Source organism: Salmo trutta, chromosome 26, assembly GCF_901001165.1.
Source record: "Salmo trutta chromosome 26, fSalTru1.1, whole genome shotgun sequence".
In the NCBI taxonomy this organism is placed as follows: Eukaryota; Metazoa; Chordata; class Actinopteri; order Salmoniformes; family Salmonidae; genus Salmo; species Salmo trutta.
Genome location: NC_042982.1, coordinates 28,001,831 through 28,028,947, shown reverse-complemented (window position 1 = coordinate 28,028,947; position 27,117 = coordinate 28,001,831). Strand labels below are relative to the sequence as shown.

General features: G+C 45.6%; 1 protein-coding gene across 3 annotated transcripts in view; it reads left to right on the top strand.

Moving 5' to 3' along the window:
- The window catches only part of LOC115163577 (kinase suppressor of Ras 1), a 68,620-nt gene that overhangs the window by 17,912 nt on the left and 23,591 nt on the right, over window positions 1-27,117 (top strand). For 2 of the 3 annotated variants that reach the window (XM_029715569.1, XM_029715570.1), the window contains exon 2: window positions 397-537. In XM_029715569.1, the coding sequence (XP_029571429.1) occupies window positions 397-537 (141 nt within the window). Of the gene's footprint in view, window positions 1-396; window positions 538-20,591; window positions 20,859-27,117 lie in introns of those variants that run through there. The other variant, XM_029715571.1, reaches the window with a different exon arrangement.

Genomic DNA, 27,117 nt, shown 5'->3' with positions numbered 1-27,117 from the left:
CTCTCTCAGTTGACAGGGGGATTTCCTCAGCCTGAGCTTAGTCTCACTTCTCACCTGCGTTTTGCATAGAACACCAGACCTCATGCTGAAAATAACAAGAAAGAAATACTATGCAGTTTGTTCTCAAACATCAGTGGGTTTCACACCTGCAGTTGTCAGTTTGTCTCCTTTGTTAAAATTAAATGAAACTCCCACACACTGTGCTGCAAGTTTTAGTTTCCACTCATTTTGTTCTACTTTGTTATAATTACTTTCAGGATTATGCTTTTGCTTAGCATCGTCTCTGTTTCAGTTATTTTGTGAACTTTCTTAATTACATTTTCCCCATCAATATTTTTGGAGATCAGACCAAGCGGCGTCTTATCACTCTTGTGTTTGTGTTGTCGCCCCCTCCAGGTGAAGCTGATTAAGTACATCTGTAAGCAGCTGCAGTGTAAGCAGAGAGTGCCTGAGAGACAGAGGACCCAGGCTCTGGCCAGCTACCCTCGACTGGGAGACTGGCTCTGCACCATCAACCTCAGACCTGAACTCATACAGGTACTATTAAGTCACACTGTGTATGTGGTTGTGCATTTTGGTTGTTCCAAGATGGTGTAGCAGTCGGACGTGTGTCCTATATAATTTTCCTCGTTTTTTCCCCCGTATATATTTCGTATATATTTTATTCTCACCTTCCATCTACGGACTGAATATACTCTTCTGCAACCCGCCTCACCCAATGTGGTCGGATCTGCTATTTTTATACTTTATAACCGGAACCCCCATCAGGAGCTAGCCAGCTAACTAGCTACTAGCTAGTAGTCAGTTAGCCACTGCTAGTGGTCTTCACCGTTAACTCGGACACCAGCCAGCCTCAGCTCAGTCAATACCTGCCAGTCTGCACGATATCAACCCAGAGCATATCGGACATCTTTTCTCTACCACATCTCCGGATTCCCACCGCAAGCTCTGAACCTTTACACCGGATCCGAGTGGCTACTCCTGGCTAACGTCTATGTCCCAAAGCAAGCACCAGTTAGCCTTGAGCTAGCCTCGAGCTAGACCCATCTCCCGTTTAGCCGAAGAGGTCCACCAGCTAATTCTTGGGCTACAATACCTCTTTTGCCAATTGGCCTGGACCCTTTACTGCCGACATGGAGCCCCGCCGATCCATCACAACTGGTCTGCCGCCGTAATTGTCCGAGGTGGTTTCAACAGGCTCTAACGTTGTAACGTTGCGGAAGGCCCATCTGCTATCCCCGGCCCGCTAGCTGTCTGAATCGCTGTGTCTCCAGCTTGCCTAGCATAGTATCGACTACTGAATCGGCTCCCTGACTCACCTATTGCTACTCATTGGACCCTAAGATCACTCGGCTACACATGCCTCTTACTAATGTCAATATGCCTTGTCTATTGCTGTTTTGGTTAGTGATTATTATATTATTTCACTGTAGAGCCCCCAGCCCTGCCCGATATGCCTTAGATAGCCTTTTTGTCCCCCCCCCACACACACATGCAGTGGCCTCACCTGGCTTAACTGGTGCCTCTAGAGACAAAACCTCTCTCACAAACCTCTCTCACAAAATGCCTAGGTTTACCTCCACTGTACTCACATCCTACCATACCCTTGTCTGTACATTATGCCTTGAATCTATTCGTACACGCCCAGAAATCTGCTCCTTTTACTCTCTGTTCCGAACGCACTAGACGACCAGTTCTTATAGGCTTTAGCCATACCCTTATCCTACTTCTACTCTGTTCCTCTGGTGATGCAGAGGTTAACCCAGGCCTTGCAGCCCCCAGCACCGCTCCCATTCCCCAGGTGCTCTCATTTGTTGACTTCTGTAACCGTAAAAGCCTTGGTTTCATGCATGTTAACATCAGAAGCCTCCTCCCTAAATTTGTTTTATTCACTGCTTTAGCACACTCCGCCAACCCTGATGTCCTAGCCATGTCTGAATCCTGGCTTAGGAAGGCCACCAAAAATCCTGAAATTTCCATCCCAACTACAACATTTTCCGACAAGACAGAACTGCCAAAGGGGGCAGAGTTGCAATCTACTGCAGAGATGGCCTGCAGAGTTCTGTTATACTATTCAGGTCTGTGCCCAAACAATTCGAGCTTCTACTTTTAAAAATCCACCTTTCCAGAAACAAGTCTCTCAACGTTGCCACTTGTTATAGACCCCCTCAGCCCCTAGCTGTGCCCTGGACACCACATGTGAATTGATTGCCCCATCTATCTTGAGAGTTCGTACTGTTAGGTGACCTAAACTGGGACATGCTTAACACCCCGGCCGTTCTAAAATCTAAGCAAGATGCCCTCAATCTCACACAAATTATCAAGGAACCTACCAGGTACAACCCTAAACCCATAACCATGGGCACCCTCTTAGATATCATCCTGACCAACTTGCCCTCTAAATAAACCTCTGATGTCTTCAACCAGGATCTCAGCGATCACTGCCTCATTGACTGCGTGCGTAATGGGTCCGCCCCTCATCACTGTCAAACGCTCACCTTAAACACTTCAGCGAGCAGGCCTTTCTAATCGACCTGACCCGGGTATCCTGGAAGGATATAGACCTCACCCCGTCAGTAGAGGATGCCTGCTTATTCTTTAAAAGTACTTTCCTCACCATCTTAAATAAGCATGCCTCATTCAAAAAATGTAGAACTAAGAACAGATATAGCCCTTGGTTCACCCCAGACTTGACTGCCCTTGACCAGCACAAAAACATCCTGTGGCGTTCTGCTTTAGCATCGAAGAGCCCCCGCGATATGCAACTTTTCAGGGAAGTCAGGAACCAATATACTCAGTCAGTTAGGAAAGCTAAGGCTAGCTTTTTTAAACAGAAATTTGCATCCTATAGCACTAATTCCAAAACGTTTTGGGACACTAAAGTCCATGGAGAATAAGAGCACCTCCTCCCAGCTGAATATTGTACTGAGGATAGGAAACACTGTCACCACCGATAAATCTACGACAATCGATAATTTCAATAAGCATTTTTGTACGGCTGGCCATGCTTTCCACCTGGCTAACCCTACCCCGGCCAACAGTTCTGCACCTCCTGCAGCAACTTGCCCAAGCCCCCCCCCCCCTGCTTCTCCTTCACCTAAATCCAGACAGCTGATGTTCTGAAAGAGCTGCAAAATCTGGATCCCTACAAATCAACTGAGCTAGACAATCTGGACCCTCTCTAGCTAAAATTATCTGCCAAAATTGTTGTAAACCCTATTACTAGCCTATTCAACCTCTCTTTTGTATCGTCTGAGATCTCCGAAGATTGGATAGCTGCCGAGACACTCTAGACCCAAACTGTTATAGACCTATATCCATCCTGCCCTGCCATTCTAAAATCTTCGAAAGCCGAGTTAACAAACAGATCACCGACCATTTAGAATCCCAACATACCTTCTCCACTATGCAATCTGGTTTCCGAGCTGGTCGTGGGTGCTCCTCAGCCACGCTCAAGGTCCTAAAAGATATCATAACCGCCATCAATAAAAGACAGTACTGTGCAGCCATCTTCATTGACTTGGCCAAGGCTTTTGACTCTGTCAATCAGTGCATTCTTATCGGCAGACTCAATAGCCTTGGCTTCTCAAATAACTGCCTCGCCTGGTTCACCAACTACTTCTCAGATAGAGTTCAGTGTGTCAAATCGGAGGGCCTGTTGTCCGGACCTCTGGCAGTCTCTATGGGGGTGCCACAGGGTTCAATTCTTGGGCCGACTTTTTTCTCTGAATATATCAATGATGTCGCTCCTGTTGCTGGAGATTCTCTGATCCACCTTTACTCAGACGACACCATTCTGTATACATCTGGCCTTTCTTTGGACACTGTGTTAACAAACCTCCAAATAAGCTTCAATGCCATACAACCCTCCTTCCGTGGCCTCCAACTGCTTTTAAATGCTAGTAAAACTAAATGCATGCTCTTCAACCGATTTCTGCCTGCACCCTCCCGCCTGCCCGACGAGCATCACTACTCTGGACAGTTCTGACTTAGAATATGTGGACAACTACAAATACTTAGGTGTCTGGTTAGACTGTAAACTCTCTTTCTAGACTCACATTAAGCATCTCCAATCCAAAATTAAATCTAGAATTGGCTTCCTATTTCGCAACAAAGCCTCCTTCACTCATGCTGCCAAACATACCCTCGTAAAACTGACTATCCTACCGATCCTTGACTTCGGCAATGCCATTTACAAAATAGCCTCCAACACTCTGCTCAGCAAACTGGATGTAGTCTATCACAGTGCCATCCGTTTTGTCACCAAAGACCCATATACTACCCACCACTGCGACCTGTATGCTCTCGTTGACTGGCCCACGCTACATATTCGTCGCCAAACCCACTGGCTCCAGGTCATCTATAAGTCTTTGCTAGTTAAAGCCTCGCCTTATCTCAGCTCATTGGTCACCATAGCAACACCCTCCCGTAGCACGCGCTCCAGCAGGTATATTTCACCCGTCATCCCCAAAGCCAACACTTCCTTTGGCCGCCTTTCCTTCCAGTTCTCTGCTGCCAATGACTGGAACGAATTGCAAAAATCACTGAAGCTGGAGACTTATATCTCTTTCTCTAACTTTAAGCGTCAGCTGTCAGAGCAGCTTACCGATCACTGTACCTGTACACAGCAAGTCTGTAAATAGCACACCCAACTACCTCATCCCCATATTGTTATTTATCTTCTTGCTCTTTTTCTCCTCAGTATCTCTACATACACATCCTCATCTGCACATCTATCACTCCAGTGTTTATGCTAAATTGTAATTATTTTGCCTCTATGGCCTATTTATTGCCTTTCCTCCCTAATCTTCTACATTTGCACACACTGTACATTGATTTTTCTATTATGTTATTGACTGTATGTTTGTTTAAGTGTAACTCTGTGTTGTTGTTTTTGTCGCACTGCTTTGCTTTATCTTGGCCAGGTCGCAGTTGTAAATGAGAACTTGTTCTCAACTGGCCTGCCTGGTTAAACAAAGATGAAATAAAAATAAAATAAATAAGTGTGTGTGTGAAGAAAGGGAAAGCAAGAGACTATGTAATGGTATCCCTGTACAGTCCCCTCTGAAAGGTTAAAGTACCCAGGTTAGGTTGGTTAGTTTGCATCTGACTTAGAGAGGGCGATCATCTTGGACTCCTCAGATTGCATCTACTCTGGACCAGGTCCCTTAGCTGATGGTGACATGGCATAACAGTTGGCTATTCAAGAGAAGACGTTCCTGCGCATTGCTTACTATAATTTCAGGACAGGTGATGTTTCCCGTCAATATCCACTGAAAATGTCCACAATAAGAGCAGTTTGTGAGCCATTTAACTTTTAACATGGTTAAAGAACATGGTTAACTCCTCCAATGCAGAACTTGGTTAACTCTTCCGATACAGAACTTGGTTAACTCCTTCAATGCAGAACATGGTTAACTCCTCCAATGCAGAACTTGGTTAACTCCTCCAATGCAGAACTTGGTTAACTCCTCCAATGCAGAACTTGGTTAACTCCTCCAATGCAGAACTTGGTTAACTCCTCCAATGCAGAACTTGGTTAACTCTTCCGATACAGAACATGGTTAACTCTTCCGATACAGAACATGGTTAACTCTTCCAATGCAGAACTTGGTTAACTCTTCCGATACAGAACTTGGTTAACTCTTCCGATACAGAACATGGTTAACTCTTTCAATGCAGAACTTGGTTAACTCTTCCGATACAGAACATGGTTAACTCCTCCAATACAGAACATGATTAACTCATCCAATGCAATATAAACATCCTTAGTGAACCAGCAGTACCATCTCCCTTTATCTGTGTCAGATTGAATTTGGGTCTTTGTTTCTTTTGGACAGTAACATGCTTATGATAGGGCATATTTCATAGTAGTGATGGCCTTTGCTGGAAGCTGAAAGCAGGCTTTTGTAGTTCCGCTCTGTCTCCACCCTTCCAGTTGGCAGTAGCAGCTTCACAGGGAGAGTTTCTGCCACTATTTTGTCAGGACTAGTACATACACAAAACATTTAATCTGGTGTTTTTTTAGGGACAGTTTGCTCTGCCAATGGAAAATGAGCGATCACTTTTTACCGTAAATGTATTCTCTCACAGACCTGCATTTAGGACTGTTGTTATACGCTTTGGGTTCTGAGACCTACCCACCCCCAAACCCTATTGGTCTGTAGTCAACTCTTGACGTGATCCTCTCCATTCCATGTCCCAGCTCGTGTCATTGTCCTCCAGCCATACCCCCTCACTATACCCCGGCCTATGCTTAGGTGTTATGTGTTTTTACTTTGTACCAAAATGGCAGAATATATATGTACGTATACTGCACACCCAGCAGGTTTGTGCAGATGATGCTATTCAGGAGTTGGCAACTGTCAAAAACAGAATAGGTGTCACGTTCCTCGTATTCTCCCTCATCGGAAGATATCTCGAAATCACTGTCAGACCAATACGCAGCGGGTTGCGTGCTCCACATCATTTTATTTAAATATGATGTACACGAAAAAACAATAAACACGACAGATGGTGACAGTTTCACAGGAGAAACGAAACACAGTGCAAACTACAATTCCCCACGAACAGCGTGGGGGAAAATGAACTTAAATGAGATCCCAATCAGAGACAACTAGCGACAGCTGTCTCTGATTGGGAAGACAGAAACCAACATAGAAATACTCCCCAATAGAGCCAACACAAGGCTCCAACGCAAAACAGAACACAAACACAGGAAAACCACCCAACATAAACCACCCTGACCCAAAACACCTGAGTTCACCCGGTCAGGGCGTGACAGTACCCCCCCCTCAACGGTGCGTACTCCCGGCGCACCAAACTTAAGTCTATTAGGGGGGGGAATCCGGGTGGGCGCCTCACCCTCGGTGGAGGCTCTGGCCCCGGGCGTGTTCTCCCCCCCGCCTCCCCCTTAGCCCTACCCCTCTGGCCCGGACTGGACCACTGTGGAGAGGCATGCCCAGGCTCTGGAGCGGAGCTGTCGCCCGGAACAGGATTGGGCACCGGTGGACCGGACCCGGGCCGTGCCGGACTGGGAACACGCACCACTGGTTTGGTGCGGGCAGCAGGGACGGGCCAGACAGGACTGGGGACACGCACCACTGACTTGGTGCGGGGAGCAGGAACGGGCCGGACAGGACTGGGGACACGCACCACTAACCTGGTGCGGGGAGCAGGGACGGGCCGGACAGGACTGGGGACACGCACCACTAACCTGGTGTGGGGAGCAGGGACGGGCCGGACAGGACTGGGGACACGCACCACTAACCTGGTGCGGGGAGCAGGGACGGGCCGGACAGGACTGGGGACACGCACCACTGACTTGGTGCGGGGAGCAGGGACGGGCCGGACAGGACTGGGGACACGCACCACTAACCTGGTGCGGGGAGCAGGGACGGGCCGGACAGGACTGGGGACACGCACCACTGACTTGGTGCGGGGAGCAGGGACGGGCCGGACAGGACTGGGGACACGCACCACTAACCTGGTGCGGGGAGCAGGGACGGGCCGGACAGGACTGGGGACACGCACCACTGACTTGGTGCGGGGAGCAGGGACGGGCCGGACAGGACTGGGGACACGCACCGTGGGCTTGGTGCGGGGAGCAGGGACGGGCCAGACAGGACTGTGAACACGTATAGGTGACCTGTAGCGTGGAGCTGGTTTAGCCACTCGTCCCGGCTGGATTCCCATCTTAGCACGGCATGTGCTGGGTCTGTCCACCGGACGCACTGGGCTGTGCAGGCGCACTGGCGACACAGCGCGCAACTCCGCATACCAGGGCTCCTCCTCCAGATCTTCCCTCTGCAGGTCCTCATTCAACTGCCTCATCCTCGTCTCTTCCTCCGCCGTCATCCCCCACGAGAGCAGTGGTCTGGGCTCTTCCTCTGCCCTACCGGACCACCCCATTAGCCCCCCCAAAAAATTTTCTTGGGGCTGTTTTCCGGGCTTCCTCGACCGCCGCCTGCGACTCCGTCTACCGGCTGGCTTTTCCTCCTCGACCTGGGAGTCCGTCCGCCAGGGTCCTTTCCCCGACATGATCTCCTCCCAGGTCCAGAACTCCTTTCCCTCGCGAGCCCATCTCTCGCGCTCCTTTTCCTCCCGCTGCTTGGTCCTGGTTCGGTGGGGAATTCTGTCACGTTCCTCGTATTCTCCCTCATCGGAAGATATCTCGAAATCACTGTCAGACCAATACGCAGCGGGTTGCGTGCTCCACATCATTTTATTTAAATATGATGTACACGAAAAAACAATAAACACGACAGATGGTGACAGTTTCACAGGAGAAACGAAACACAGTGCAAACTACAATTCCCCACGAACAGCGTGGGGGAAAATGAACTTAAATGAGATCCCAATCAGAGACAACTAGCGACAGCTGTCTCTGATTGGGAAGACAGAAACCAACATAGAAATACTCCCCAATAGAGCCAACACAAGGCTCCAACGCAAAACAGAACACAAACACAGGAAAACCACCCAACATAAACCACCCTGACCCAAAACACCTGAGTTCACCCGGTCAGGGCGTGACAATAGGAGGATACTATTTTGTTATATACAGTATGTGTCCCGGCCCACTAATCTATGTCTATCACGGACCAGTCTAAGCTGCTCCTATCTACCAAGCCCTCTTTGCAAACACAGCCCAGTGGGCAAAAACTCATTGAATCAACATTGTTTCCACGTAATTTCAACAAAAACATTGAATGTGATGACGTTGGGAATTTCATATTTTTCCACCAAACTTTTAACATAAATTCAATGACATGATGCCATTTTTTGTTGATTTGGTATTTGGTATTTTATTAGGATCCCCATTAGCTGTTGCAAAAGCAGCAGCTACTCTTCCTGGGGTCCACACAAAACACGAAACACAATACAGAATGACATAATACAGAACATCAATAGACAAGAACAGCTCAAAGACAGAACTACATTAAAATAAATGTAAAGGCACACGTAGCCTATATATCAATGCATACACACAAACTATCTAGGTCAAATAGGGGAGAGGCATTGCGCCGCGAGCTGTCCCTTTATCTGTTTTTTGAAACCAGGTTTGCTGTTTATTTGAGCAATATGAGATGGAAGGAAGTTCCATGCAATTAGAGCGCTATATAATACTGTATACTTTCTTGAATTTGTTCTGGATTTGGGGACTGTGAAAAGACCCCTGGTGGCATGTCTGGTGGGATACGTGTCTGTGTCAAAGCTGTGTGTAAGTTGACTGTGCAAACAATTTGGGATTTTCAACACATTAACGTTTCTTATAAAAATAAGAAGTGATGATGTCAGTCTCTCCTCAACTCTTAGACAAGAGAGACTGGCATGCATAGTATTTATATCAGCCCTCTGATTACAATTAAGAGCAAAATGTGTCACTCTGTTCTGGGCCAGCTGCAGCTTAACTAGGTCTTTCCTTGCAGCACTGGACCACACGACTGGACAATAATAGAGATTAGACAAAACAAGAGCCTGCAAAACTTGCTTTTTGGAGTGTGGTGTCAAAAAAGCACAGCATCTCTTTATAACGGCCAGACCTCTCTCCATCTTTACAACCATTGAATCTATATGCTTTGACCATGACAGTTTACAATCTAAAGTAATGGCAAGTAATTTAGTCTCCTCAGCTTGTTCAACAGCCACACCAGTCATTACCAGATTCAGCTGAGGTCTAGAACTTAGGGAATGATTTGTACCAAATACAATGCTTTTAGATTTAGAGATGTTCAGGACCAGTTTATTACTGGCCACCCTTTCCAAAACAGACTGCAACTCTTTGTTAAGGGTTTCAGTGACTTCATTAGCTGTGGTTGCTGATGCATATATGGTTGAATCATCAGCATACATGGACACATGCTTTGTTTAATGCCAGTGGCAGGTTATTGGTAAAATAGAAAAGAGTAGAGGTCCTTTTTTCCAGCATTTATATCAGTGATCTTGGCTTCATAATACAGTTTCTTCTTCTTTTTGTTGAGTTTAGTCACATCATTTCTCAATTTGCAGTATGTAAGCCAGTCAGATGTGCAGCCAGACGTATTAGTCACTTCTTCAACCATATAGGTTTTCAATTCCTCATCAATCCATGGAGCCTTAACAGTTCTAACAGTCAGTTTCTTAACAGGTGCATGTTTATCAATAATTGGAAGAAGCAATTTCATAATTTCATCAAGTGCATGTCTGGATGCTCCTCATTAATCACATCAGACCAACAAATATTTTTAACATCATACACATGAGTCACAGCAAAATCTTTTGTATGATCTCTTATACACTATTTAAGGCCAAGCTGTTGGAACTTTGGCTTTCCTGGAAATTGGCACTATATTGTGATCACTTCATCCAATGGGTAAGGATACAGCTTTAGAACAAAGTTCTACAGTATTAGTAAAAATGTCATCGATACATGTGGATGATCTTGTTCCTGTAGTGTTTTGTAAACACCCTGGTTGGTTGATTAATAACCTGAACCAGATTACAGGCACTGGTTACAGTAAGAAGCTTCCTCTTGAGCGGACAGCTTGATGAAAACCAGTCAATATTCAAGTCCCCAAGAAAGTAGACCTCTCTGTTTACATCACATTCACTATCAAGCATTTCCCACATATTATTTAGATACTGACTGTTAGCACTTGGTGGCCTATAGCAACACCCCAAAAGAAAAGGCTTTAGTTGTGCCAAGTGAACCTGCAACCACAACACTTCAATAACACTAATATAAGATCTTCACTAAGCATTACAGGGATATGGCTCTGAATATATACAGCAATACCTCCCCCATAAGCATTTATGTCTCTTCTATAGATGTTATATCCTTGTATTGCTACTGCTGTATCATCAAATTAATTACATTTGAAGTCGGAAGTTTACATACACCTTAGTCAAAATACATTTAAACTCAGTGTTTCACAATTACTGACATTTAATCCTAGTAAAAATTCCCTGTCTTAGGTCAATTTGGATCACCACTTTATATTAAGAATGTGAAATGCCAGAATAATAGTAGAGAAAATGATTTATTTCAGCTTTTATTTCTTTCATCACATTCCTAGTGGGTCAGAAGTTTACATACACTCAATTAGTATTTGGTAGCATTGCCTTTAAATTGTTTAACTTCGGTCAAACGTTTCAGGTAGCCTTCCACAAGCTTCCCACAATAAGTTGGGTGAATTTTGGCCCATTCTTCCTGACAGAGCTGGTGTAACTGAGTCAGGTTTGTAGGCCTCCTTGCTTGCACACGCTTTTTCAGTTCTGCACACACATTTTCTATAGGATTGAGGTCAGGGCTTTGTGATGGCCACTCCAATACCTTCACTTTGTTGTCCTTAAGCCATATTGCCACAACTTTGGAAGTATGCTTGGGGTCATTGTCCATTTGGAAGACCCATTTGCGACCAAGCTTTAACTTCCTGACTGTTGTCTTGAGATGTTGCTTCAATATATCCACATAATTTTCCTGCCTCATGATGCCATCTATTTTGTGAAGTGCACTAGTCCCTCCTGCAGCAAACCACCCCCACAATATGATGCTGCCACCCCCGTCCTTCATGGTTGGGATGGTGTTCTTCGGCTTGCAAGCCTCCCCCTTTTTCCTCCAAACATAACGATGGTCATTATGGCCAAACATTTTTGTTTCATCAGCTTAGAGGACATTTCTCCAAAAAGTGCAGTTGCAACCGTAGTCTGGATTTTTATTGGCGGTTTTGTAGCAGTGGCTTCTTCCTTGCTGAGCGGCCTTTCAGGTTATGTCGATATAGGACTCGTTTTACTGTGGATATAGGTACTTTTGTACCCGTTTCCTCCAGCATCTCCACAAGGTCCTTTGCTCGTTGCTCTGGGATTAATTTGAACTTTTCTCACCAAAGTACGTTCATCTCTAGGAGACAGAACACGTCTCCTTCCTGAGCGGTATGATGGCTGCGTGGTCCCATGGTCTTTATACTTGCGTACTACTGTTTGTACAGATGAACGTGGTACCTTCAGGCTTTGGAAATTGCTCCCAAGGATGAACCAGACTTGTGGAGGTCTACAATGTTTTTTCTGAAGTCTTGGCTGATTTCTTTTGATTTTCCCATGATGTCAAGCAAAGAGGTGCTGAGTTCGAAGGTAGGCCTTGAAATACATCCACAGGTACACCTCCAATTAACTCAAATTACGTCAATTAGCCTATCAGAAGCTTCGAAAGCCATGACATAATTTTCTGGAATTTTCCAAGCTGTTTAAAGGCACAGTCAACTTAGTGTATGTAAACTTCTGACCCACTGGAATTGTGATACAGTGAATTATAAGTGAAATAATCTGTCTGTAAACAATTGTTGGAAAAATTACTTATGTCATGCACAAAGTAGATGTCCTAACCAACTTTCCAAAACTATAGTTTGTTAACAAGAAATTTGTGGAGTGGTTGATAAATGAGTTTTAATGGCTCCAACCTAAGTGTATGTAAACTTCCGACTTCAACTGTATCTAAGTGAGTCTCAGAAATGGCTAATATATTATTATTCCAAGATGGCGTAGCAGTTCAGACGTCCTGTCGTGTCCCGTGTGTATATATATATTTACATATTTTTTCTTCACTTAGCTTTTTAGATTTTTTTTATTTTTTATTCTAAATACTCAACCTCAAAGCACTCTCCTGCAACCCGCCTCATCAATTTAAAAAAAAAGAAAGTATTATTTACCTCATCTTAATTCCACGACAGAAGCTAGCCAGAGGTTAGCCATTTTCACTGGCTAACGTTGAAGTTCAGCTAGCTACGGTTAGCTGTCCTCAGCTATCCATTAGCTCGAAAAGCTATCGCCAGTTTTTGTATAGCGCGACTCAGACCAGAGCATATCGGACCTATTCTCTCTCCTTTCCTCGATTTCTACCGCAGGCTCTGGACATTTACACCTGGATCTTGCAGCTAACTAGCTGCTACCTGAGTGACTATTGGCAACGTCGGTCACGGAATTTAACACACACTATTACGGAGCTTGCTAGCTAGCCAGCTGAAGAGTTCCGTCAGCCACTCGTGGGCTATTCCTGAGCTAGCCATCTGAAGTGTCTCCTGGGCTACAACTCACCTATCCTGACCCGTTTTACTGCCGATGCGGAGCCCCATTGGGTCTTCACGACTGGATCACCGACGTTATCTGCCCGAGGGAGTTGTCCAACTGGCCCCTCCATCGCGACATAACCTGATCGCCCATCTGCGGCCAGCTAATCGTTAGCTGTCTTTTCGGCTGCGATCTGAATAGGTCTGTCGGACACTTTTCTTGGGCCACTATAACTAACTATTTTGCCAACTTGGACAGGTCCCCCCTTCCACACGGAACCCCACTAACCCACAGACGGAAACGCACGAGGCGGCTAAAAACAGACCTCCCTCCCATCTTCCACCAGCTTGCTACCTATGGCCCGGCTAGCTGTCTGAATCTCACTGGACCCTCTGATCACTCGGCTAAGCATGCCTCTCCTTAATGTCAATATGCCTTGTCCATTGCTGTTCTGGTTAGTGTTTATTGGCTTATTTCACTGTAGAGCCTCTAGCCCTGCTCATTATACCTTATCCAACCTCTCAGTTCCTCCACCCACACATGCTATGACATCTTCTGGTTTCAATGATGTTTCTAGAGACAATATCTCTCTCATAATCACTAAATGCCTAGGTTTACCTCCTCTGTACTCACATCCCACCATACCTTTGTCTGTACATTATACCTTGAAGCTATTTTATCGCCCCCAGATACCTGCTCCTTTTTCTCTCTATTCTGGACGTCACAGACGACCAATTCTTATAGCTTTTAGCCGTACCCTCATACTCATTCTTCTCTGCTCCGCTGGGGATGTAGAGGTGAATCCAGGCCCTGCAGTGCCTGGCTCCACACCTACTCCCCAGGCGCTCTCTTTTGATGACTTCTGTAACCGTAATAGCCTTGGTTTCATGCATGTTAACATTAGAAGCCTCCTCCCTAAGTTTGTTTTATTCACTGCTTTAGCACACTCTGCCAACCCGGATGTCCTAGCTGTGTCTGAATCTTGGCTTAGGAAGTCCACCAAAAACTGTGAAATCTTCATCCCTAACTACAACGTTTTCAGACAAGATAGAACGACCAAAGGGGGCGGTGTTGCAATCTACTGCAGAGATAGCTTGCAGAGTTCTGTCCTGCTATCCAGGTCTGTACCCAAACAATTTGAACTTCTACTTTTAAAAATCCACCTCTCCAAAAACAAGTCTCTCACCGTTGCCGCCTGCTATAGACCCCCCTCGGCCCCTAGCTGTGCTCTGGACACCATATGTGAACTGATTGCCCCCCATCTATCTTCAGAGCTCGTGCTACTAGGCGACCTAAACTGGGACATGCTTAACACCCCAGCCATTCTACAATCCAAGCTTGATGCCCTCAATCTCACACAAATTATTAATGAACCCACCAGGTACAACCCCAAAGCCGCAAACACTGGCACCCTCATAGATATCATCCTAACCAATGTGCCCTCTAATTACACCTCTGCTGTTTTCAACCAAGATCTCAGCGATCACTGCCTCATTGCCTGCACCCGTAATGGGTCAGCGGTCAAACGACCTCCACTCATCACTGTCAAACGCTCCCTGAAACATTTCAACGAGCAAGCCTTTCTAATCGACCTGGCCCTGGTATCCTGGAAGGATATTGACCTCATCCCGTCAGTAGAGGATGCCTGGTTATTTTTTAAAAATGCCTTCCTCTCCATCTTAAATAAGCATGCCCCTTTCAAGAAATTTAGAACCAGGAACAGATATAGCCCTTGGTTCTCCCCAGACCTGACTGCCCTTAACCAACACAAAAATATCCTGTGGCGTTCTGCATTAGCATCGAACTGCCCCCGCGATATGCAACTTTTTAGGGAAGTTAGAAACCAATACACACAGGCAGTTAGAAATGCCAAAGCTAGCTTTTTCAAACAGAAATTTGCTTCGTGCAACTCCAACTCTAAAAAGTTCTGGGACATTGTAAAGTCCATGGAGAATAAGAACACCTCCTCCCAACTGCCCACTGCACTGAGGATAGGAAACTCTGTCACCACCGATAAGCCCACTATAATTGAGAATTTCAATAAGCATTTTTCTACGGCTGGCCATGCTTTCCACCTAACTACCCCTACTGCATTCAACAGCACTGCACCCCCCACAGCTACTCGCCCAAGCCTCCCCCATTTCTCCTTCTCCCAAATCCATTCAGCTGATGTTCTGAAAGAGCTGCAAAATCTGGACCCCTACAAATCAGCTGGGCTTGACAATCTGGACCCTTTCTTTCTAAAATTATCTGCCGAAATTATTGCAATCCCTATTACTAGCCTGTTCAACCTCTCTTTCGTGTCGTCTGAGATTCCCATAGATTGGAAAGCAGCTGCTGTCATCCCCCTCTTCAAAGGAGGTGACACTCTTGACCCAAATTGCTACAGACCTATATCCATCCTACCCTGCCTTTCTAAGGTCTTCGAAAGCCAAGTCAACAAACAGATTACCGACTATTTTGAATCCCACCGCACCCTCTCCGCTATGCAATCTGGTTTCAGAGCTGGTCATGGGTGCACCTCAGCCACGCTCAAGGTCCTAAACGACATCGTAACCGCCATCGATAAGAAACATTACTGTGCTGCCGTATTCATTGACCTGGCCAAAGCTTTTGACTCTGTTAATCACCACATCCTCATCGGCAGACTTAGTAGCCTTGGTTTCTCAAACGATTGCGTCGCCTGGTTCACCAACTACTTCTCTGACAGAGTTCAGTGTGTCAAATCGGAGGGCCTACTGTCTGGACCTCTGGCAGTCTCTATGGGGGTACCACAGGGTTCAATTCTTGGGCCAACTCTTTTCTCTGTATACATAAATGATGTCGCTCTTGCTGCTGGTGAATCTCTGATCCACCTCTACGCAGACGACACCATTCTGTATACTTCTGGCCCTTCTTTGGACACTGTGTTAACAACCCTCCAGACAAGCTTCAATGCCATTCAACTCTCCTTCCGTGGTCTCCAACTGCTCCTAAACACAAGTAAAACTAAATGCATGCTCTTCAACCGATCGCTGCCTGCACCTGCCCGCCCATCCAGCATAACTTCTCTGGACGGTTCTAACTTAGAATTTGTGGACAACTACAAATACCTAGGTGTCTGGTTAGACTGTAAACTCTCCTTCCAGACTCACATCAATCATCTCCAATCCAAAGTGAAATCTAGAATTGGCTTCCTATTTCGCAACAAAGCATCCTTCACTCATGCTGCCAAACATACCCTCGTAAAACTGACCATCCTACCAATCCTCGACTTCGGCGATGTCATTTACAAAATAGCCTCCAATACCCTACTCAACAAGCTGGATGCAGTCTATCACAGTGCCATCCGTTTTGTCACCAAAGCCCCATATACAACCCACCACTGCGACCTGTATGCTCTCGTTGGCTGGCCTTCACTTCATAATCGTCGCCAAACACATTGGCTCCAGGTCATCTACAAGACCCTGCTAGGTAAAGTCCCCCCTTATCTCCGCTCACTGGTCACCATAGCAGCACCCACCTGTAGCACGCGCTCCAGCAGGTATATCTCTCTGGTCACCCCTAAAGCCAACTCCTCCTTTGGTCGTCTCTCCTTCCAGTTCTCAGCTGCCAATGACTGGAACGAACTACAAAAATCTCTAAAACTGGAAACACTTATCTCCCTCACTAGCTTTAAGCACCAGCTGTCAGAGCAGCTCACAGATCTCTGCACCTGTACATAGCCCATCTTTAATTGAGCCCAAACTACTACCTTTTCCCCTACTGTATTTATTTATTTTATTTATTTTGCTCCTTTGCACCATATTATTTATATTTTAACTTTTAACTTTCTTCAAACTACAAATCTACCATTCCAGTGTTTTTCTTGCCATACTTTATTTACTCTGCCACCATGGCATTTTTTTGCCTTTACCTCCATTATCTCACATCATTTGCTCACATTGTATATAGTCTTATTTTTTTCTACTGCATCATTGATTGTATGTTGTTTTACTCCATGTGTAACTCTGTGTTTTTTGTATGTTGTCGAACTGCTTTGCTTTATCTTGGCCAGGTCGCAATTGTAAATGAGAACTTGTTCTCAACTTGCCTACCTGGTTAAATAAAGGTGAAATAAATAAATAAAAATAAAATATGAATCTTTTCTGATGTTAGCAAGTTATTGATTTCATGAACCTTATTTCTAAGGCTATATATATTAATATGGGCTATTTTCAGCTCTTTCCTGGGTAGCTTATCAGAGATAGACAATATCGAAAGAGCAAACAAAGCAAGAGAAAAATATATACATTCAGCAGTCCATTAATCAATTGGTGTGTGTGTGTGTGTGTGTGCTGCGGGTTTGAAGCTACGAACCCATAGGCTTGGCTCTCTCATCCCTTCCAGGCTTCTGGGATGGAGGGTGGACAATCAGCCTGTTATAGTGGATGTAAGCAATGTCCCCACACGCTCTGGCAGCTTTCATGGCTGGGATCAGTTCTTTCCTCTTCTGGTGCACAGCTTCAGGATAGTCCTCGTCAAGGAAGATATATGTTCCTCTCAAGTTCTTGGCTCTTTCCAGAACAGCTACCTTGTCCTTGAACCTCAGGAACCTGTCCACTATTGGCCTGGGCCTATCACTTGGGCCGGTGGAGGGTTTTCCAGTCCTGTGGGCGCTCTCCACCTCAATCTTCCTATGGTCCATCTTCAATTTCTCAGAGATCAGTTCCCTCACTTTGTCCTAAGACTCCATCCAGGTCTCATGTGGAGATTCTGCAATTCCGTCCACAACCATGTTGTTCCGCCTTGATTGTCCCTCTGATTTATATATCATTGTTATCATGGATTCACACACAGAACTAATGTCCTCTCTCAGTGACTTACAGATTGCTGCCATCTTGCCGTTCTCCTGTTTCAACTCATCAAGCTGACCCTGGGAGAACTGCAAACTGTTCTTCAGGTCCTGGACCTCTTTGGTCAGGTCGTCCATTCTTTTATTAGTAGAATCCACAAGCATTTGGACAAAATACTTGAAGCAATTTTCTTGTTGTTGTAACAACTGCTTGTAGGTCTCTTTTTGTTCGTTGAAAATATCCTTCACGTGTGATAGACACCACTGTCCTCAACGGTACTCCCGCCGGCTTTGGTCTTTGTCATGGTAGCTAGCAATGTAGGTTACACTGTTAATCCTCGCAGTTCCAGACAGGGCAGGTCACGGGGAAGATTGAAAACAACAAACAGCAGGGATCTAGGCAGCCACAAACCCGGGACAATCCGCGGTCCCAGCCACAATGGCTAACCGCGTCGTGGGCTGCTTTCAAGAAAACCCTGCAAGCTTGATATGCAGCTAGCTAGCAGCTAGTTCCTCAGACCTGTCCTTGGTCGGCAGGAACACTGGAAAGAAACAAGCAGTCCCAGCAACTGATGCCAACTGCATCGCGGGATCCAAACTAAGAAGCTAGCTACCAAGAACTTTCCAATACACTTTCAAACAACAAACTTTCCAAACAAACAAAACCAAGCTCTTCTTTGTTCCGCATTCAACAGGAAGTGACGTGAAGTTTCACGTTGAATTCACGTTAGTTGACAACTCAACCAAATGTAAATGAACACTAGATGTTGAACTTATGTCTGGGCCCAGTGGGAGGCCATTTAAATGTGTAAGATCAGCCAAGAGGGGGAGAAGGAGGAGTGGTATGTGTGTATGAGAGATTCTGAGAAGATTAGGGAGGGAGAGCAAGAGAGACTAATTATGTAAGTCTACAAATTATGACTGCAAGATGAGAGATTCTGCAGTGGCCTAGAGAAGCTAAGATTAACATTAAGGCTAGAGATAAACTCAGCAAAAAAACAAATGTCCCTTTTTCAGGACCCTGTCTTTCAAAGCTAATTCGTAAAAATCCAAATAACTTCACAGATCTTCATTGTAAAGGGTTTAAACACTGTTTCCCATGCTTGTTCAATGAACCATAAATAATTAATGAACATGCACCTGTGGAACGGTCATTAAGACAGTAACAGCTTACAGATGGTAGGCAATTAAGGTCACAGTTATGAAAACTTAGGACACTAAAGAGGCCTTTCTACTGACTCTGAAAAACACCAAAAGAAAGATGCCCAGGGTCCCTGCTCATCTGCGTGAACGTGCCTTAGGCATGCTGCAAGGAGGCATGAGGAATGCAGATGTGGCCAGGGCAATAAATTGCAATGTCCATACTGTGAGACACCTAAGACAGCGCTACAGGGAGACAGGACAGACAGCTGATCGTCCTCGCAGTGGCAGACCATGTGTAAAAACACCTGCACAGGATCAGTACATCCGAACATCACACCTGCGGGACAGGTACAGGATGGCAACAACAACTGCCCGAGTTACACCAGGAACACACAATCACTCCATCAGTGCACAGACTGTCCACAATAGGCTGAGAGAGGCTGGACTGAGGGCTTGTAGGCCTGTTGTAAGGCAGGTCCTCATCAGACATTACCGACAACAATGGACAGCTGTTGGGCACAAACCCACTGTCGCTGGACCAGACAGGACTGGCAAAAAGTGCTCTTCACTGGCGAGTCGCGACTTTGTCTCACCAAGGGTGATGGTCGGATTAGCATTTATCTTCGAAGGAATGAGCGTTACACCGAGGCCCATACTCTGGAGCGGGATCGATTTGGAGGTAGAGAGTCCATCATGGTCTGGTGTCACAGCATCATCGGACTGAGCTTGTTGTCATTGCAGGCAATCTCAATGCTGTGCGTTACAGGGAAGACATCCTCCTCCCTCATGTGGTACCCTTCCTGCAGGCTCTTCCTGACATGACCCTCCAGCATGACAATGCCCCCAGCCGTACTGCTCGTTCTGTGCGTGATTTCCTGCAAGACAGGAATGTCAGTGTTCTGCCATGGTCAGCGAAGAGCTCGGATCTCAATCCCATTGAGTACGTCTGGGACCTGTTGGAGGGCTAGGGCCATTCCCCCCCAGAAATGTCAGAGAACTTGCAGGTGCCTTGGTGAAAGAGTGGGGTAACATCTCACAGCAAGAACTGGCAAATCTGGTGCAGTCCATGAGGAGGAGATGCACTGCAGTACTTAATGCAGCTGGTGGCCACACCAGATACAGACTGTTACTTTTGATTTTGACCCCCCATTTGTTCAGGAACACATTATTCAATTTCTGTTAGTCACATGTCTGTGGAACTTGTTCAGTTTATGTCTCAGTTGTTGAATCTTGTTATGTTCATACACATATTTACACATGATAAGTTTGCTGAAAATTAACACAGTTGACAGTGAGAGGACATTTCTTTTTTGAAGTAAAGAGATAAAAGGAAAGACAGAAGTAAAGAGATAGAAGTAATGAGATAGAAGAAAAGAGATTAAAGGAAATAAATAAAAGGAAAGAGATAAAGGAAAGACATAGAAGTGAAGACATAGAAGGAAAGAGATAAAGGAAAGACATAGAAGGAAAGACAGAAGGAATGAGACAGAAGTAAAGAGATATAGAGTTAGTAGATAGGTTGTAGTGTTTTCATTGCCCCATGCCAGCTACAGTACACCCCACCACCACGCTATTTATACACACGGTCCTGCCTCCCCACATACCACACACATGCACACTAACACACATAGACGTAAGCACTCTCTCACACACGCATGGACATGAGTGCTCTCACACACACAGACACGTAACACTGGACAGTGTCAAATCGCCGATACAGACTACGAGACAGGAACTTACGTGGCTGAACTTGCAGGTCCTGGACTCAACAGGTGGACTTTTTGGGAAAGGCAGACATAGATAGTAGGATCAAACCAGTGAAGAGCAGCACATGTGGTGCTGTGTCCCGGACACTGAGGTAGGCTAATGTTGTGTCTAATTGAAAATAACATTATTCTCCGCTCACAGCAAGAAAGCATGTTGTTATGCAAAGGATTGACAACATTGTTTTGTCCCCAAAAATGTGTTGAGTCCATGAATGTAAATGTGCATTCTTGCAGAACAATGTTTTGACTGTTCCTGTAAGTCTGGCGACCTGTTTTAATTGAATAGGTTAGAATACAAGCCATTCTCTACTTTAGCATCTGTGTGGACCATACTACCACAGCTCCTAAAACGCGATTGTCAATTCACTCCCTAAAGTCTTTCCCTCCCTATGAAAGTGTCCTGGCAACAATGGCCATTCATTTAGCCAGGGCTCCTCTCCATTCGTTATATGACTCACAGTGCAGGAATGTATTCACCCATGCCTCATCACACTAAAAGTGACACCAGTCGGCTGACAGTCTGTTGGGTACATTTGGGATCCGATGTGCTAAAAGAGCTAGCCTGGTCCCATATCTGTTTTGGGTGATCTCGCACTCTGAGGCTGACGTGAGAAGGGTCTTTAATCAGGTCAACACCAACAAGGCCGCAGGCCCTGACGGTATTCCAGGGTGCGTTCTCAGAGCATGCGCAGAACAGCTGGCAGGCATATTCACAGTCATTTTCAACCTCTCCCTGTCACAGTTTGTAATCCCCACATGTTTTAAGATGACCACAATCATCCTTCTTCCTAAGAATTCCAAGGCTTCATGCTACAATGATTACTGCCCTGTAGCACTCACTTCTGTAATAATGAAGTGCTTCGAGAGGCTGGTTATAGCACACATTAACTCCACCATCTCAGCCACCCTAGACCCACTCCAATTTGCATACCGCCACAACAGAGCCATTGCTATCCACACTGCCCTCACCCACCTAGATAAGAAAATACCTATGTGAGAATGCTGTTCATTGACTACAGATCAGCATTCAACACCATTATCCCCTCCAAGCTTGTCACCAAGCTTAGGACTGGATCCTGCAACTGGATCCTGGACTTCCTGACGGGCCGACCCCAGGTGGTGAGGATAGGCAACATCACCTTCACCACGCTGACCCTTAACACAGGGGCCCACGGGTGGGGGGTGGGGTGCTTAGTCCCCTGCTGTACTCCCTGTTCACCCCCGACTTAGTTGCCACACTCGACACCAACACCGTTATCAAGTTGGCTGATGACGCGACGGTGGTAGGCCTAATCACCAGCGACGGTGAGTCAGCCTATAGGGAGGAGGTCAGTGACCTGGCAGTGTGGTCAGCAAGACCAAGAAGCTGATCGTGGACTACAGGAAGGGGGGAGCACGCCCCCATCCACATTGGCGTGGTGGCAGTGGAGCAGGTAGACAGCTTCCTCGGTGCCAAATCCCTCAAGACTTAAAATGGTCCAAACACACATGCACAGTCGTGAAGAAGGCGTAACAGTGCCTCTTCACCCTCAGGAGGTTGAAAAAGTTTGGCATGGGCCCTCAAATCCTGAAAAGGTTCTACAGCTGTACCATTGAAGCATATTGACTGGCTGCATCACTGCTAGGTATGGCAATAGCTCCACCCTCGATCGCATGGCGCTACAGAGGGTTGTGCGAACAGCCCAGCATATCATGGGGCCGAGCTCACTGCCATCCAGGACCTCTATATCAGGCGTTGTGAAAAGAAGGCCCTGAAAATCGTCAAAGACCCCAACCTCCCAAACCATAGACTATTTCCTCTGCTACCACATGGCAAGAGGTACCGGTGCATCAAGTCTGACACCAACAGGCTCTTGAACAGCTTCTATCCTTAAGCAATACAACTGATAAATAAATACACAGACTGAGTTTACCTTGTATATTTATTACATTTTAGTCATTTAGCAGACGTTTTTATTCAGAGCAACTTAGAGTAGTAAGTGCATACATTTTCATACAATTTCTTTTGTACTGGTCTCCCATGGGAATCAAACCCACAGCCCTGGCATTGCGAGCACTATACTCTACCAACTGAGCCACACGGGTAGACCTATTCGTTCAATATTTGCACTGTCTCACTGCACACTCACAGGGCCCTACACACACACACACAAACACTCACTCCATCATTTTGTCACTCACACATAATATGCACATACATTTATACTGCACATACATTTATACTATCATGCATGTTAACATTAGAAGCCTCCTCCCTAAGTTTATTTTATTCACTGCTTTAGCACACTCTGCCAACCCTGATGTGCTAACCGTGTCTGAATCCTGGCTTAGGAAGGCCACCAAAAATCTTGGAATTTCCATCCCTAAGTATAACATTTTCCGACAAGACAGAACTGCCCAAGGGGGTGGAGTTGCAATCTACTGCAGAGATAGCCTGCAGTTCTGCCATACTATCCAGGTCTGTGCCCAAACAATTCAAGCTTCTGCTTTTAAAAATCCACCTTTCCAGAAACAAGTCTCTCAACGTTGCCGCTTGTTATAGACCCCCTTTACCCCTCAGCTGTGCCCATATGTGAATTGATTGCCCCCCCATCTATCTTCAGAGTTCGTACTGTTAGATGACCTAAACTGGGACATGCTTATCACCCCGGACGTCCTACAATCTAAGCTAGAGCCCTTAATCTCACACAAATGATCAAGGAACCTACCAGGTACAACCCTAAATCCGTATCCATGGGCACCCTCTTAGATATCATCCTGACCAACTTGCCCTCTAAATAAACCTCTGATGTCTTCAACCAGGATCTCAGCGATCACTGCCTCATTGACTGCGTGCGTAATGGGTCCGCCCCTCATCACTGTCAAACACTCACCTAAAACACTTCAGCGAACAGGCCTTTCTAATCGACCTGGCCCAGGTATCCTGGAAGGATATAGACCTCATCCCGTCAGTAGAGGATGCCTGCTTGTTCTTTAAAAGTAATTTCCTCACCATCTTAAATAAGCATGCCCCGTTCAAAAAATGTAGAACTAAGAACAGATATAGCCCTTGGTTCACCCCAGACTTGACTGCCCTTGACCAGCACAAAAACATCCTGTGGCATTCTGCTTTAGCATCGAAGAGCCCCCGCGATATGCAACTTTTCAGGGAAGTCAGGAACCAATGTACTCAGTCAGTTAGGAAAGCTAAGGCTAGCTTTTTCAAACAGAAATTTGCATCCTGTAGCACTAATTCCAAAACGTTTTGGGACACTGTAAAGTCCATGGAGAATAAGAGCACCTCCTCCCAGCTGAATATTGCACTGAGGATAGGAAACACTGTCACCCCTGATAAATCTACGACAATCGATAATTTCAATAAGCATTTTTGTACGGCTGGCCATGCTTTCCACCTGGCTAACCCTACCCCGGCCAACCTGCAGCAACTTGTCCAAGCCCCCCCCCCCCGCTTCTCCTTCACCCAAATCCAGACAGCTGATGTTCTGAAAGAGCTGCAAAATCTGGATCCCTACAAATCAGCTGGGCGAGACAATCTGGACCCTCTCTATCTAAAATGATCTGCCGAAATTGTTGTAAACCCTATTACTAGCCTATTCAACCTCTCTTTTGTATCGTCTGAGATCTCCGAAGATTGGATAGCTGCCGAGACACTCTAGACCCAAACTGTTATACTATATCCATCCTGCCGTGCCTTTCTAAAATCTTTGAAAGCCGAGTTAACAAACAGATCACCGACCATTTAGAATCCCAACATACCTTCTCCACTATGCAATCTGGTTTCCGAGCTGGTCGTGGGTGCACCTCAGCCACGCTCAAGGTCCTAAAAGATATCATAACCGCCATCAATAAAAGACAGTACTGGGCAGCCATCTTCATTGACTTGGCTAAGGCTTTTGACTCAATCAGCACATTCTTATCGGCAGACTCAATAGCCTTGGCTTCTCAAATGACTGCCTCGCCTGGTTCACCAACTACTTCTCAGATAGAGTTCAGTGTGTCAAATCGGAGGGCCTGTTGTCCGGACCTCTGGCAGTCTCTATGGGGGTGCCACAGGGTTCAATTCTCGGGCCGACTTTTTTCTCTGAATATATCAATGATGTCGCTCCTGTTGCTGGAGATTCTCTGATCCACCTTTACTCAGACGACACCATTCTGTATACATCTGGCCCTTCTTTGGACACTGTGTTAACAAACCTCCAAACAAGCTTCAATGCCATACAACCCTCCTTCCGTGGCCTCCAACTGCTTTTAAATGCTAGTAAAACTAAATGCATGCTCTTCAACCGATTTCTGCCTGCACCCTCCCGCCTGCCCGACTAGCATCGCTACTCTGCACAGTTCTGACTTAGAATATGTGGACAACTACAAATACTTAGGTGTCTGGTTAGACTGTAAACTGTCCTTCCAGACTCACATTAAGCATCTCCAATCCAAAATTAAATCTAGAATCGGCTTCCTATTTCGCAACAAAGCCTCCTTCACTCATGCTGCCAAACATACCCTCGTAAAACTGACCATCCTACCGATCGTTGACTTCGGCGATGTCATTTACAAAATAGCCTCCAACACTCTGCTCAGCAAACTGGATGTAGTCTATCACAGTGCCATCAGTTTTGTCACCAAAGCCCCATATACTACCCACCACTGCGACCTGTATGCTCTCGTTGACTGGCCCTCGCTACATATTCGTCGCCAAACCCACTGGCTCCAGGTCATCTATAAGTCTTTGCTAGGTCAAGCCCCGCCTTATCTCAGCTCATTGGTCACCCTAGCAACACCCTCCCCTAGCATGCGCTCCAGCAGGTATATTTCACCCGTCATGTTTGTTTATGTGTAACTCTGTGTTGTTGTTTTTGTCGCACTGCTTTGCTTTATCTTGGTCAGGTCGCAGTTGTAAATGAGAAGTTGTTCTCAACTGGCCTACCTGGTTAAATAAAGGTAAAATAAATAAAACAATAAAAAATATTGACTCTACACACCTGCACACCCACTCACATGCAAGCTGCTGCTACTCTGTTTATCTTATATCCTGTTGCCTAGTCACCTTACCCCTATATGTATTTAGTATCCCTGCACATGTAAATATAGTATTGGAACTGACTTTCTAAATATTTCCTGTATATAGTATGCTTACTTACTTTATTGTGTATTTCATATAGCTTATTCTTATTTCTCATGTGTTTTTTCCTAGTGATACATTTTTGTTGATTATTGCATTGTTGGGTTTTGAGTTTTTAAGAAAAGCATTTCACTATACTTGTGAATGTGACATTCAAATTTGAAACTTGTTTTGCCAAGTCCTGGTGGTGACAATGACCATAGGAGTTAGGAAGACAGCACAAACAGATCTCAGGCTAGGCTATAAAAGATCTCAGATAATGAGCGCTCTTCTCCCAGCCCTCAGCCATTGTAAACCTTGGGAGATTTGAGAGAGAGGGAGGCTTTGTCCCCGGCTCAGCGCTGCCACTGTTTACACAGGAAGAGGTGAGGAATGGCCCTCAGGGCAGAGCCCAGATCAGGCGTGCCTCTTTTCCACATTTGCATGACTGGACAGTTTAGGAAAATGTATGAAGAGGCAGTGATAACCAGGGGGAAAGAGTTGTGTTTAGTTAGCATAGCTCCACTTTTAGCTCCATCAACTAATATCATATTTTTTCCAATTTGTTCTTGATATTTACTCATTTACTTGTATATAACTACCTAAAACACTTGGGACTTGCTTGTGTAAAACTTCAACTAATGGGGGATGTCAATATGTGTTAAGGATGATTTGGTGTCAGCATGGGACCAGACTGAATCAACACATGTATGAAGAACCAGGGGTTAGTTAGTGTAATCTCAGGTCAGCTGCAGTAACAGGGAACACATAGAAGTATGTCTCCCAAGGAAGAGAGGAAAGAGGTTGGTCAGAGCAGAAAAAGTACAAAGGACCTCAACAAAACTTCTGTTTCCTGTGCCCTTGTGGAAGATACAGTTGAAGTCGGAAGTTTACATACACTTCGGTTGGAGTCAATAAAACTCATTTTTAAACCACTCCACAAATATCTTGTTAACAACTATAGTATTGGCAAGTTGGTTAGGACATCTACTTTGTGCATGACACAAGTAATTTCTTCAACAGTTTTTTATAATTCACTGTATCACAATTTCAGTGGGTCAGAAGTTTACATACACTCCGTTGACTGTGTCTTTACAGAGCTTGGAAAATTCCAGAAAATGATGTCATGGTTTTAGAAGCTTCTGATAGGCTAATTGACATCATTTGAGTCAATTGGAGGTGTACCTGTGGATGTATTTCAAGGCCTACCTTCAAACTCAGTGCCTCTTTGCTTGACATCATGGGAAAATCAA